The 15,744-nt window shown below is 42.1% G+C and overlaps 1 protein-coding gene and 1 non-coding gene across 2 annotated transcripts; one reads left to right on the top strand and one right to left on the bottom strand.

The window, feature by feature from the left end:
* Positions 1 to 651: 651 nt before the first annotated feature.
* Positions 652 to 6,736, bottom strand: LOC129826041 (ubiquitin-conjugating enzyme E2 R2). The gene is made up of 5 exons (XM_055886324.1): positions 5,856 to 6,736; positions 5,370 to 5,456; positions 5,168 to 5,265; positions 3,475 to 3,609; positions 652 to 3,284 (listed from the first exon to the last, which is right to left on the bottom strand). The coding sequence occupies exons 1-5, from the start codon at positions 6,030 to 6,032 to the stop codon at positions 3,026 to 3,028; spliced, it is 756 nt and encodes a 251-aa protein (XP_055742299.1). The 5' UTR covers positions 6,033 to 6,736; the 3' UTR covers positions 652 to 3,025.
* An 8,068-nt stretch (positions 6,737 to 14,804) lies between these two features.
* On the top strand, positions 14,805 to 14,876 carry trnah-gug (transfer RNA histidin (anticodon GUG)). Its single transcript has one exon. It is a non-coding gene; the product is annotated as a tRNA-His (tRNA).
* The last annotated feature ends 868 nt before the right edge of the window (positions 14,877 to 15,744 follow it).

Below are 15,744 nucleotides of genomic sequence, written 5' to 3'. Positions count from 1 at the left end.
AGCCCTCGCAGACTTTTTCTCTCCCGCTGATCGCCTCAGCATCGCATCCGCAGCAAAGCAGAGGAAGGGAAGCTTCTCATCACTCTGGAGAGCACTGCGAGGAAAAAATAAGAAGCCTGTTGCTGCACTGTTATACAGTTGAACCTGTTGATACAAGAATATCCACTGTTTATGGCTCTTAACTCTGTAACTATCTATTTTCAGGCCCATGTGGCTGCAAAGAAAAAGGACAGAAGCTAGAAGGTTGAGAGCCTCACCTCACACCACAGGCAGATGCTGGCAGCTTCATTGTGGAGGACCGGCTCATTGTAATGGCTGGAACGGAATAAATGGAATGGTATCGAACACATCAAACTAATGGTTTCCATGTGTTAGATACCATTCCATTCCAGCCATTATTATGAGCCATCCTCCCCTCAGTAGCTTCCTGTGCCACACAGGGAGATCAGTAGTGGGAGGTGCTCAATGCTACCGACACCTGCGATTGAGACTCGATTGCCTCTTCAGACTTTCTCTCATTCACCCCACCGATTTTTATCAGCAAACTTTTTGGGGGCCATTTCATTTGAATGCGTTTTTTTCTTCCATTGAAACAAATATCTAACAAGTGGATGTTTTTAATGGCAAAAATAATTCTCACTTAGAAATAGCTTTGACAATTTCCAGCACTCTCTGTATTTATTTGATTGTGCAACAAACAACCCAAATATAAAGCCTTAGATTCACAAAAGAAAGCTTATTTTATCTTCAGTCAACGTTCATGACGTAAGTTCAGTTAGACCATGAAAAACAATGGAAATGTTCTACTCTGAAACAAACACGTAACATTAGCTGAAAGACACCAAGGGCCGGATCCAAGCCATCCTGCCTTAGCAATGTTTACACAATATCTTTGTTTACCCACTATGTTTAGGCCTACATACTACTGCATAAATATTGCCCTGTGCATTTGATTGAATCAAGCACAAAGTCTCTAAGCGATTCTTGAACTTAAATTAAACATAATTGATATCTAGTAAATTATCATAATGGTTATGAAGCGCTCTACGTGTCCCCAAACGGAATGCTTTTCTATGTAATGATTACCTATCTGTGGTCACAGGCCTGTGACTGGCACTGGGAGGAGATCTCTTTGGCAACAAAACATCATGAATCACATTTACTTTGGAACCACTTGAGGACTACCAAACAAATGAAAAATCAAAAGACATTAAGTGGCTTTCAGTTCACTCCATTATATCCAAGCATTTTTAACCTCAATGTCTGGCTCATCAGATCTGCATTCAAATACTATTTGAAATCAAATAGTTTGCTTTCAACAGTCTGGGGTGTCCAGTGAGTGGGGTTTGCACTTTTGGAACATTTCAAATGATTTCAAATTGTATGTGAATCCAGGTCTGTTGCTTATACACACCCTTAGTAGAGGAAGGTGACACACCCCAAACTTCAGCTGTAACAAAGTGTTATGGAATGGCCAACACTTCCCATGGTAATCCAGCATTCATTGTCTGTGTTTCTGGGTAAAGAGAGACGTTTTCATCAAACCTTGAACAGGAGATTACTGACTACAGCAAATACTAGCAGAACAAATTGTCTCTACTTTAAACAGCAGTGTTGCCTCTCTCAGTGCTGTTTTCTGTGCAGAGCAGTTTGATGGCTCCAACGCTCTGTGGTGTGGAGGGGGTTGTCCACTTGTCTCATTCACCCCTGGTGTTCAAGTCCCCCATAGGCATAGAAAGAATGGGTTGTTACAAATCAATCACCAAGGAAACAACGCCATGTCGCCAGTCCAGTCCCCATGGAAATTATCCATCGCTGGTTGAGGGCACAAGAGTTTAAGTGACATCAGGCGTGAGACTTAGCATCCTGTCTCAGAAACCCTTTCAGTTTCAGGTGCATTTCACCTCAGAAGTTGGAGCAGAGATTGCTTCTCTACGGTCTCTGGTTGAAAATATGCATGTTGGGAGTCAGTACCCAACCCTTCCTATCTGCTAGCGATCTTTGAGTGGATGACTCCGAGAAACATGGGGAACCAAGCAAAAATTGCAATGTCCTTTTTGTGTTCAGATCCCTGCCAGGGCAATACAGAGAGAGTAGGTTTTTGGTTTATTTATTTAACTGAAGAGTCTTCATCTTGTTGACTGTGTGAGAGAGTAAGAGAGGGGTATGTTAATTGAGTGCATCTTACCACCCTGTTCCACAGCTTAAGAACAAATTTGAGTTAATTTAAATTGTGTTTTTACATTTGAATACGATTTGGTTTAACACAATGGAATTGGAACTAGTTTGAGTGTATTTTAACCCTGGGAGGGGTAGAAACCAGTGTTGCCAACTTAAAGTCGCTATATTCAGTGAGTTTTCAGACCCCCACAGCAACTTTTATTTGTCAAAGTGCCTAGCGACAAATTAAGCTACTTTTCAGGCTGCCTTGGAGATGAGTTTTGATACCCTTTAGTGACTTTTCCCACTAAATAATTCCACAAACGAAAGTGAGAAAAGCTGCCTATGCAACAGAAGTCACAGCAACACCGCACACACAGGTACAGAAGCATAAGGGGAGGGGGTGTGCAGCGGGAGAAGGGGAGAAAATGTCATGGTAACAGCAAAACATCATCTGGCGACAAATCAAGCAGCCAATAGGAATTCTCGCAAAAATATTGTTGGCAACACTGGTAGACAGCATACAAACCAGATTGGTGGCATTATAAAGCATGTGATTATGTTGAACTGTTTAAAATTGACCCCTCAAATGTCAGAATAAGAAAAATGCCATTATAAAACAATTAAATCTGACCCCCATAAAGCTGTTAAAAATCCCTGCTTCAGGTGTAGAGCGCCTTAATAGAATATGGGCATGTTAAGTGCTATGGGAAGCCGTCAAGAATGGGATGGATCCAGCAAGAGTGTGTGTGTTTGTGTGCGCACGTGGTAAGGAATCAGAAAGTAAGGATAGGAGGAGGCTGCAGCAGAGTCACTGGTAGGAAGGGTGTGGGGAGGAGCGGGATAAAAAGCGAGAGGAGGAAGGTCATGACTCTTCGTTGCCCGAGTCTTCCTCGTCAATTAAGCAGTTCCCCTCCTCTCCGGCTATCTGGCACCCAGCTTCTGCATCATCTTCATCTTCCTCGTCATCCTCTTCAATGTCATCATCGTAGAGGTCGTCGTAAAGCAAGTCCGAGCTGCTGTCGTGGGAAGGCACTTTGGTCTGGATGCAGTACTCTGCCAGCGTGGTAGGGACCTTCACCCCATCCCGCTCCGCCTCCACTTTAGTGGACACTACCTGCTTCCTGAGAGAAAAATAAAGAGAGGGAGAGAGCACAACCAACAGTAAATACAATGTCAGACAGACGGGTAAAAGAAAGTAAGATTCCAGGTAGAAAATTAAGTGATTGACTGCACTGAATTTGCATGTTTAGTCGTGTGTGTAAAGGAGTATATTGTTGTTTTCATTGTGTTAAAAGACAGAATTTTAGGTACCTGATGATCTCAGCATACTCTTTGTCCTTGCCCTTGCTGTCTCTCCACTTGCGGAACATAACAGAGGCATCGACATTGGCCGGGGAGAAGGTGTTGGGCTCGTTCAGCAGAGAGATCACACTCAGTAGGATGGTCCTGAATAGACATATTCATATACAAACAGTACACAGGTAAGGTCACAGGTGAGTACATCTGGGCCATGTTCACTAGGCATGTCAGGGGTACGTTCAGTTGATTAAACATTTAGCTGAGTTTTACAATAGTATGTAGAGACATCCTCCTGAAATGTTGCGCACCATTCTTCAACTTTTAGGTATACGGTGCATTTGGAAAGTATTCTGACCCATTTACTTTTTCCACTTTGTTACGTTACAGCCTCATTCTAAAATTGATTAAATATTTTTTTCCCCCCTCAATCTACACACAATGCCCCATAATGACAAAGCAAAAACAGGTTTAGAAATGTTTGCAAAAGTATTAAAAATAAACTGAAATATCACATTTACATAAGTATTAAGACACTTCACTTAGTGCTGCAGAGATGGTTGTAATTCTGGAAGGTTCTCCAATCTCCACAGAGGAGCTCTGTCAGAGTGGCCATCAGGTTCTTGGTCACCTCCCTGACCAAGGCCCTTCTCCCCTGATTGCTCAGTTTGGCCAGGCAACCAGCTCTAGTAAGAGTGTTGGTGGTTCCAAACTACTTCCATTTAAGAATGATGGAGGCCACTGTTCTTTGTCCTTCAATGCTGCAGATATTTTTTGGTACCCTTTCCCAGATCTGTCCCTTGACACAATCCGATCTCGGAGCTCTATGGACACTTCCTTTGACCTCGTGGCTTGGTTTTTGCTCTGACATACACTGTCAACTGTGGGACCTTATATAGACAGGTGTGTGCCTTTCCAAATCATGTCCAATCAATTGAATTTACCACCGGTGGACTCCAATCAAGTTGTTGAAACATTTCAAGGATGATCAATGGAAACGGGATGCACCTGAACTCAATTTCAAGTCTCATAGCAAAAGGTCTGAAAACTGAAGTAAATAAGGTATGTTTTTTTTTATTTTTTTATCAAGTCTAAAAACCTGTTTTCGCTTTGTCATTATGGGGTATTGTGTGTAGATTGATGAGGATATTTTTTAGAATAAGGCTGTAACGTGAAAAAGTCAAGGGCTTTGAAAACTTTCCGAATGCACTGTATAGAGAGCAATAGTAATGGGCTCCCGAGTGGCACAGCGGTCTAAGGCACTGCATCTCATTGCAAGAGGCATTACTATAGTACCTGGCTCGAATCCAGGCTGTATCACCTCCGGCCATATTTGTGAGTCCCATAGGGCACCGCACAATTGGCTCAGCGTCGTCCGGATTTGGCCGGAATAGGCCGTCATTGTAAATAAGAATTTGTTCTTAACTGACTTGCCTAGTTAAATAAAGGTAAAAAAAAAAAAATAATTGTGTATTTTTAAGGCACTAACGTAGGCTAACTCCGCCATGGCTTGTTGGCCAAAGCCTATGGGGAAATTGGGTTTATCAAGGGTTTTTGGATAAATTACGAAAATAAAGTCTGTGGTAACCACAGGCTTAGGAGATCATACGTTTTTGTTCTATGAGAAACTCATCAGCTAATATCACTTTTTGTTCATTTTGAAGCATTTACAGTGCATTCGGAAAGTATTCAGACAAGAGTATTTTACCTGACATTCTGGGTGGGGTTCCATCTCTCAGAGGGTAGCTCTCCGCTTTGTGGGTCGTCAACAGGGGGGTGAAGGATGGAGATACACACTTCCCCATTCTGTAGACAAACAACAAGTTACTCTCCACAGCAAGACCAACAATTGCCCATAAACTCATAAATCACATAAAATCAAGACAAACATACAATGTGGTATACATCACCTCATATATGTTTGGGTGCCACATCTTTGTGAGGAAACGGAAAGTAGGTGGAGAGTAGGGGTAGTCAACTGGAAACTTCATGTGTGCCTGGGAAATGAGAGTCAGTGATGTGTGAGGGAAGGAATACTCTGGCTTTTCACAAATAGTGTGTCGCATATCGACACCCATTGGAGGGTTGTGGCAAGTTCTTCCTGGGTGACAGCTTAAGACTCAGTTGTAACGTAAAATATTGCAATGTTTATTTATATGGTCAAAAAAACTATGGAAAGGCTACAAGCGGTATGCCAAGTTTGGGAAACACTGCTCTCTAGGCAGGGGTACAGGGATTGTCTACATATAACAAAAAAAAGTGTGTTTGTATATACTATAAGTAACGCTACTGTTTGGATTCTTGTTATTTTATTTATATACTCTATAGACTAGTTAGCTATAGGTCCCAGATCAGGTGTATTGCCCACAGACATGACAGAAGAAATCCTCCCTCACCTTGAAGTATCCTCCCTCATAAAGTGTGTTGGGGGGTCCAAATATGGCCACCTCCCAGTTGTACAAGTCAGACTCTTCTACTGGGGTGATGCGGAAACCCTCCACTGGTTCCTCTTGGAGAGACTTCAGTTCAAGCATTAGTGCCTTCTGAGAGCTTGGCATCTGCTGCTGTGCCATGGTGACCCAGTGGCAATGAAGACTGGCTGAAAACCGGCCGACCCCGTTTGCACTCGTTCTTTAGAAGCTTTCCTAAAAGCCAGTCAAATAAATCAGGACCAATTCAAATTGCTCGTCCCAACAACCAATAGCTGGTTGTCATATAGAGGGGCTGCAAGCATTACCCACCAGTGGTGGCACCACGTTTAGTTGGTAGCTAGGTTAGCTAACGTTATCCATCCAACTGTGCAGCCTGCTCTAAAAACGTTTGCTAGCTAGCTACAGTAGCGAGGTAAACAAAGCGACAAACTGCGGTTAGCTCTGTTGACAGTTCTGTAGATAATGAGGAAGCTGCTTTTGGTATAGACTAAAATATTCCTATACGGTTTTATGACGTGACAAATGTTTTTAACGCCCCATATTCCTCAATCTGATCATATGTTATTATTTTATCCTGGCGGGAGGGGGTGCCGTTAACAAATTATCTTCTATCGAAACGTTCAAAATATAGCTTGCTAGCGTCTTTGATCTCCAACCAGTTTAACTTGTGTAATAATAAATTAGACGACAAAGGGTATTTCTAAAATGTTGCCCATGTCATTCGTCCGTTCTCTGTCGATAGGTGTGTACCGTCTCGGCACGTCCAGCGGGTTGTTTTCAGTCATTTGTTTGTTTGCGCGAGCATAGCAAGCTTCTCCACTAGAGTCAAACTCAACGAACGTTTATGATTTAGTTTTAAAGTCGTCCGACAAGCATAATCTCTTTAAAATAACTACAGTGATATAAATTAATCCAAGTGTGTAGGAACTTCATTTTCTCTCTCTCGTTCCTCACTTCGCAGTTTGCTTTCAACAGATTCCAGTGCACTTGCTGCCTCGCGCCATACCTGTGTGAAGCTAGCCAATTCTTCTTCGATGAGGTTTAAGGGCGGTTGGCGTCCAATAAATGTTGCATTACCGTCACCTACTAGACTGGAGTATAACTTCCTTATTTTGCCTTAAAAAAAATAAGAATACAAAAATAAACACCCTACACTCACTAAAAACCCACCACCCTACTCCACTGTTTAAATATATTTAGACCTACCTCAGGCCACTTAACACACCCTGTAACTCTTCTGACGTCAAGTCTTGCACACTCAAATACCTCTCTGCAGCTGCCACCACAACCTCAATTTTCTGTGACTTACGTTCCATCCCAGCAGTACAGTTGATAACCATTGCTATAAATGCAAAAAAAATCTAATCTTACTGAAACATGTACTGTATCACTTGTTACTCACACCACTCCTCTCAGGATCCCTCCCCCTATTTTCTGAACTGCCTCAGCATAGGACAACTTCTGCTCTACTCTAACCCTGGAAACCTCAACCTGCCTCTCTCACACAGGACATTTCTGATCTCCAACCCCATGGGCACCCCTACGATTAACGCATACCACTACTTTCCCCAATGCTACACATTTCTTTGTCTCATGCCCTTCTGCACACTTCTCACACCTCCCTCCTACACACTGCTGCCACATGCCCATACGCTTGACACCTGTAACAACGTAATGCTTTTGGCACAAAATCGGGTAAGGGATAACATATATCTAACATCACTTTGTCGGGCAAAGACTCAACATCAACTCAAAAGGACAGACAACAACTCTTCTGTTTCGCCACCCTGTCTGCGTCGCACCAAACGACAAGTATCACAAACACTGGGAATCTTCCCTTTCAGTTGGTCAACTTTCACATTTACCCCTACCCCAGTAATCACTCCTCTCAATGGCACCCTTTCCTTGACAACAAAACAATTCACCTCCCTTGTCCCCATTCGTTTAACGCGGTGCGCCTGCTCCCTCTGGCCAGCAGAAACACAAACAATTATCACAAGACCACTTCTGGTTACCGTCACCGATTGCACAGGAACGAACTCTGTTTTCAGCCACCCTGAAACCACAAATGGATCAGCCAAAAGGGTCCACCTTTTCAAAAAATGTCACTCCTACGGTCACAGAGTCATCTTTATCCTGACCCTCGGTGCAAGCATCTAGCTCCGACAATGTCACCACACCTAGCACCTCCGATACTTCGCCCTCTTTCACTTCCATTTCTCCTCCGGTCTTCGATCCGGCTTACAGCTCACTCTGCTTACACTTTCTACCATTCTTCTTTAATAAATAATCTCCTTACTGTGCTGAAGTGTGTGGTGATTCACAGTTTACAACATTTCTAAATCCTCCTATCTAACTACTTTTGAGAAAATAAAAAAGAGCCCTACTAACTTCTAATAGACCTTCTCCCATCCCCCAAAATCCCTTCCAAACCTCAATGACCCTACACTTCAATCTTTCCCTCGCCAACATGCTTACAACAATATAACAACACATGCTCCACCGTTTCATCGACCATACACTCCAGACACAAACCATTCACATGCTTGCCAACCAGATGTAATGACGAGTTCAATGTACAATGTTCTTAGCGCCATCGAGCAAATACCACCTCTTCCTTCCTAATCTGAATTTTGTATCTTGGTCCACCAACCTTTCTTTGGAGGGCATATAAAGGCTCTGATCTTACATTTGGCCTCACCTCTACCCAGTGGAACATTAATATCAATTATATCTTGTTTCAAAGCTCTTTTGCCTAACTAGTCTACAATTTCATTCCATTCCGCACCCAAATCTGCTGGGACCCAGCAGAATCTCACTACTACACCCATTCTCTCAATTCTCCATAATTACATGAATACCTCCAATAGTAGGTCACTCCTATTAGATTTACCAGATTATAAACTATTCCATACAGACAGAGAATCTGAGAATACTATAATTCTAACAGGTTGTATGTCCTTCGCCCACTGGAGGGCAACTACTATTGCCAACAGTTCAACGGAGTATACTGACAGTTCATCTAGTCTTCTACATATCTGCACATCAAATTCAGGAATGCAAACGCCTGCTCCTCTGTACCCACTATCTGGGTCCTTGGATCCATCTATGAAAAGCGGTAAAAAAAGCATAAATACTTTTACCAATGTAATTGTCAACCAGTTTCCCTAAATATCACTGACTTCTGACCAATCTTTCCTTTTCTCTACCAAGGTTAGATCAAGAACAGGATCTGGGAGTAACCATGGAGGAAAATCCCCTATCACCACAGAAGGGCCAACCTCCAACTCCCTCAAACCACTCATCAGCAAGCTTTCCAACCAAAATATAGTGTCACGTTCCTGACTTATTTCTGTTAGTTTGTTATATGTGTTAGTTGGTCAGGACGTGAGTTTGGGTGGGCATTCTATGTTTTCTGTTTCTGTGTTGGTTTATTGGGTTGCCTGGTATGGCTCTTAATTAGAGGCAGGTGTTTGGCGTTCCTCTAATTAAGAGTCATATTTAGGTAGGCGTTTTCACAGTGTTCGTTGTGGGTGGTTGTCTCCTGTGTCTGTGTATATGTTTGCACCATACGGGACTGTTTACGGTTTGTTCGTTTTATGTAGTCTGTTCCTGTTCATTGCGTTCTTCACGTTATATGTAAGTTCGTCGTTCAGGTCTGTCTGCATCGTTTATTTGTTTTGTTGGTTTATGCAAGTTTAGTTTGTTTTTCCGTCGTGTTCAATAAATCATGTCATTTCACTACGCTGCGCCTTGGTTCGATCACTACTCCTCCTCGTCTGATGAAGAGGAGGAGGACTGCCGTTACATATAGTCCATCAACGATTGTCTATTAGCACCCATTCATAACCAGAGACCAAGCACATAAGATTCAACACCTTCTTACACTTGGTTTCAACATTTATGAGATGATCTGTCCATGTACAGTTGAAGTCTGAAGTTTACATACACCTTAGCCAAATACATTTAAACTCAGTTTTTCACAATTCCTGACATTTAATCCTAGTAAAAATCAGAGATCTGCATGGAGGAATGGGCCAAAATACCAGCAACAGTGTGTGAAAACCTTGTGAAGACTTACAGAAAACGTTTGACCTCTGTCATTGCCAACAAAGGGTACATAACAAAGTATTGAGAAACTTTTGTTATTGACCAAATACTTATTTTCCACCATAATTTGCAAATAAATTCATTAAAAATCCTACAATGTGATTTTCTGGATTTCTTTTCCTCATTTTGTCTGTTATAGTTGAAGTGTACCTATGATGAAAATTACAGGCCTCTCTCTTATTTTTAAGTGGGAGAACTTGCACAATTGGTGGCTGACTAAATACTTTTTTGCCCCACTGTAGATGCTTAAACATTACAAAGCACAACTGATCATGACCTGGGGCTGTATATCTACAGCTTATTAAGGTTGAACGCATCTCATCTATGGGATCTACCTTTTTCTTATGCCCATTAACACGAGCATTTAAAATCTCAAAGTAACCCCACTATGTACCCTAACAAATGTCTTCCCCAACAAGTCCGATTTTTCTTTATCAGTTTCGGCAATTTGTTGACCCAAACCTGGAATTTGAGTCAAAATTTGAACTTGCTTCTTTCAGTTATCTTCTTCAACATAGACTATACATCCCCCAGCTCAGTACCCTGCCTATTGTAGAGCAGAACTGTTTCCATGCATTTCTCTTGACAGACTTAATGACCCTACGTACTAAAGCCCTCTTCCTTTGGAAATCAAGTAGATTCTCAGGAGTCATATTGCTATGCAACACTCAACACTCTGTAAGCCCTATTTCTTTCTCGAATAGCTACAGCGCACTCTTCAGTCCACCAAGGAACCACCTTCCTTTTTCCCCCACCCACTTCACTCACTGGCACATATTCATTCGCAGCACACAAAATCAGAGCTGTCACATAGGCCGCACAAAGACAGCTCTCCAACAGACTTTGAGGCAATGATCACCAAACTTTTCCCAGTCTGCTTTATGAAAGCACCATCTTCTGAACGGTACTCTACCTGGAATAGTAACATCAAAGTTCATGAAATCAGGAAATGATCACTTCCAACAGTAGAATCATTCATTACCTTACATTCACACAGATGCAATAGAGTTAGAAGCCAGTGTGAGGTCCAGGCAGGATGTAACCCTTCTCACAACATCGACTCTTGTACCACATCCATCGTTAGGACACACTAATGCTGGTTTCCATCATATCTTCCACAATAGTACCATTAGCATCTGTATGTGTGCTTCCTCATAAACTATGCGTATTAAAGTTGCCATACCATATCTCTCTAGAGCCCAATTCTCCTGATATTTCATCAAACATTGCTACAGATAGTTGATGACTTGGGTTGTAAAAATGTTGTAACTTAATATTACTACCTGCACTGTAGATTCCCACCATCACACATTCATATGGGACAGTTATATTATGATATTCAAACCTTCCCCTAGCACACTCACCACCCTGTCCAATCTATCAGATCTGATTGATCAATAACCAGAAATAATAAAATCAAGATGTGGTCTAAGCCATTTTTCTTGAAAACATATCACATCAGGTTTGATCTCTAAATCAATGACATATTTCTTAAAACTCCTGACCGTTAGCAATGAGGCTTCTGGCATTCCACTGAAGGATAACAAAAACCATAACTCTAATTATCATCATACTGAGACATTCTATCATTAGTATTATTATTAGGAGTCAACATGTGAGAACAAGATTTCTGAACAGGTCTGGTATCTGTGTCTGGATCAACATAAGCAACATTTCCTACAGTAGGTCCACTTATTCCAGGAGTAGCCCTATTATCTCCATCATTCTGCCTAATAGTTCCATCAATCTGCCTTGCAGCCTCTGCATAAGAGACGTTATGAGTGATTTTATATCTTTGGGCTTCTCTAGCCTTTTTCTGTACCTGGCATCCACCAAATGTGGCACTCTGTTCCCACCCCAATTACAACAGTTAAACCTCGACATTGTTCCCACATTCACCATAATCATGTGCCCCGCCACACTTGGCACATCCTTTCTTTGCTTTGCACAGAGCCACTACATGTCCCATGCATTGGCATTTAAAACACCTTAATGGAGGCGGGCCAAACTCTCTAACAGTGAAAACCAGGAAGCCCATCTGTACTTTCTTAGTAAAACCTTCTCAAACATTAATAGTACTGACAGAATTTCACTTCTTTGCCCCTCTTTCTTACCGAACAGACTTTTGGATTCAACCATTATGCCCCCTCTACATTTTCTTTTAAATAATATATGGACATAGATAGTGGAACCCCAGAAATGACCCTCCCCTCAGTTTAGCCAAAGCTCATTGACATGACTTGTGATTTTCTTCCCATTGAGCGTTTTCGTTTTCATAATCTTAGGGTTTAGATGAGACAGACCCCCGTGGTCGCATCAAACACGATTACAACTTGACACATCACTACATTGTTTTTCACTTCACGTTATCAACACTAGAAGTGCCACTGCTGTTAGCAGCGTATATAACAGGGCCGTTATTTTTCCTTTTCACTTTCATCCCCACCCACACCATCAGGACTATCATTAATCATTCATGTCGACCACAGTCCAGCACAGCTGTTGCTAAAACCGCCTACCACGATATAATGCGTTGGATTCTATTTCACTTCCTCGTTTGAAGTCGAATGTCGATCGTTTTGTCGTGGAACACTCAGGCCTTGTAAAGCAGCTGCTTCGTCTTGATGTTCTTCTTTGGTAGTAGCTACCGAGCTTTTCCTTTTCAAACAAGCGCGCTCTTCCAACCACCATCCACAGACACTTCCTCACCTGACAGCCTCTCACCCCTCCGAAGCTAGCCACAACAAGGATTAGCCACAATAGTGGAATTTGCCTTTCCCCTTCAAAATAAAATGAAAGTGATTCAAACGGATACAGAAATAGTGGAATCGTGCCATATATGGACTAGATCATGCTAAACAAGGTCAGAATGTTGTTATATAAATGCAACGAAAGACAATCATTTAAAATGTTGAAATCCCACTGATTATGTATTAGATTATCTATTAGAATTGCATTGGGGGTTATACTTCTATGCACTATACACCCTTATCTCCTGTATATGGATGTCGGATCCATACATTGGGGTATGAGGCTACTCGATGACACCCACAGATTACGATTCTGAAGAGTTTACACAAATATTAGCATCGTAGTTCATCATATTAGGGAACTCTGTCAGATATCACCCCATTGTGCGTATTGACATTCGTATTGCAATGTACAGCCTTACCTATGGCTCTTGGGTCCATTAAAGGGATATCAGCCTACTCGGTGACAGAATTTAAGATGGCAGGAGCAGTGGTTCCCTGTAGGTCCCTGGTTCTCCTGGTTTAGGCCAAGTTACTTTAAAAGCACTTTGTGACGATTGCTGATGTTAAAAAAAGGCCATATATAATTTGACTTGATTGTATAAGTAATGTCCACTTGCCCATTAGGTAGGAAGTAGAAGTGCCAACACTGCCAAGTGGCTGGGATGTCCACCATCCTCTCCACCCTCATACTCAGCTGGCCCCTCCCTGGATTGTGTGTTAAATGCTCTACAACAAAGCTTTCTTAGTGTCCAACAAACTTTCTCTGCCATTAACCTTGTTCTGAACACCTCCAAAATAAAGGTAATATGGTTTGATAAGAAGACTGACTCTCCCTGACTCTCCCTAGAGCTTGAGGTAGTCACCTCATACAAGTAGTTGGGAGTATGGCTAGATGGTACACTGTCCTTCTCTCAGGACATATCAAAGCTGCAGGCTAAAGTTAAATCTAGACTTGGTTTCCTCTATCATAATCGCTCCTCTTTCACCCCAGCTGCCAAACTAACCCTGATTCAGATGACCATCCTACCTATGCTAGATTACGGAGACATAATTTATAGATCGGTAGGAAAGGGTGCTCTCGAGCGGCTAGATGTTCTTTACCATTCGGCCATCAGATTTTCCACCAATGCTCCTTATAGGACACATCATTGCACTCTATACTCCTCTGTAAACTGGTCATCTCTGTATACCCGTCGCAAGACCCACTGGTTGATGCTTATTTATAAAACCCTCTTTGGCCTCACTCCCCCCTATCTGAGATATTTACTGCAGCCCTCATCCTCCACATACAACACCCGTTATGCCAGTAACATTATGTTAAATGTCCTCAAAGCACACATCCCTGGGTTGCTCGTTTTTTCAGTTTGCTGCAGCTAGCGACTGGAACGAGCTGCAACAAACACTCAAACTGGATAGTTTTATCTCAATCTCTTCATTAAAAGACTCAATCATGGACACTCTTACTGACAGCTGTGGCTGCTTCGCGTGATGTATTGTTGTCTCTACCTTCTTACCTTTGTGCTGTTGTCTGTGCCCAATAAAGTTTGTACCATGTTTTGTGTTGCTACCATGTTGTTTTTATGTTGTGTTGCTACCATGCTGTGTTGTCATGTATTGCTGCCTTGCTATGTTGTTGTCTTAGGTCTCTCTTTATGTAGTTGTGTTGTCTCTCTTGTCGTGTTGTGTTGCTACCATGTTGTTGTTATGTTGTGTTGCTACCATGCTGTGTTGTCATGTATTGCTGCCTTGCTATGTTGTTGTCTTAGGTCTCTCTTTATGTAGTTGTGTTGTCTCTCTTGTCGTGATGTGTGTTTTGTCCTATATATATATATATATATGTCATTTATTTATTTATGTTTATTTATAATCCCAGCCCCCGTCCCCGCAGGTCTTTTGTCTTTTGGTAGGCCATCATTGTAAATAAGAATTTGTTCGTAATTGACTTGTCTAGGTAAATAAAGGTAAAAATACAATTTAAAATAGGCCAGTTTTTTGTCAACGTCACTACAAATACAAATTTCTCCCATAGAGGGTCACGCCCTGGTAGCTCGCCGTGATCGTATAGTGGTTAGTACTCTGCGTTGTGGCCGCAGCAACCCCGGTTCGAATCCGGGTCACGGCATTGCGATACACAATGTCACGGCAAAAGGGCTCTATTTTTAGATGTTTATGAAAGAAACTTAGTCTTCCCTACCAAAAAAATTATCACGTTAACTCTCACAGCTTTTGGCCCACAGCTAATGAACAGCAGACAAAACGCGAGGAGCCATGTGAGTGCAGCGCGCCGTACGGAAATGGAATGGTTCCCGATTCGCCAGCAGCCGGCGCACAAAGCAAACTAATTCTGCCTTTTCTGCCTTTCTCAACTCAATGCACATGCAGCAGCAATATGCTCATTGGTCTGAGTTTACAGCGGGAAGAAATGCGCTAACTCAAACCGTTGTTATGGAGATGCTTTTTGTGTATGGAAACAGTGGGAAGGAGATGTCCACTGTTTAAAAATGTAATGCATACCGGTATGTTAGTTTCTTAGCTTTGATACACGAGACGGAGAGCTCGTTTGGTCAGTTAATCTTCCCGAAGAGGAGACTGACTTCGAAATTCGAACATTGGTGAGTGATGTGGGCACTTTTGGACTAACCTATTTGCTTGGCACCTCACCTTGCTTTGTAAAAACTACAGCCAGCACACTTGCAAGAAGGTTAACTTATAATGTAGCCAGGTAAGGCGAGAGACAAAATTATTATTTAAATGTTTACAGCATTTTCCTCCCCTGGGTCCTCAACAACATCCCAGTGAATTCCTATTCCAAATTCCACTTGATTTGGTTCAGAGTTTTCATGACAGCTGCCAGAACACTGCAGCTGTCAACATAACTGTAAAGCTATGACAGCTGTTGTTCTGTTGGCTCATCTATATTTATCATATTTGCTACACTGCAATGTGTGACGTAGTGCCACCATCAGCAGTGTCAAGTTTCAGCACCAAAG

Source organism: Salvelinus fontinalis, chromosome 28, assembly GCF_029448725.1.
Source record: "Salvelinus fontinalis isolate EN_2023a chromosome 28, ASM2944872v1, whole genome shotgun sequence".
NCBI lineage: Eukaryota > Metazoa > Chordata > Actinopteri > Salmoniformes > Salmonidae > Salvelinus > Salvelinus fontinalis.
Note: the sequence above shows the minus strand (reverse complement) of the source record. Positions and strands in the feature narration are given on the sequence as shown.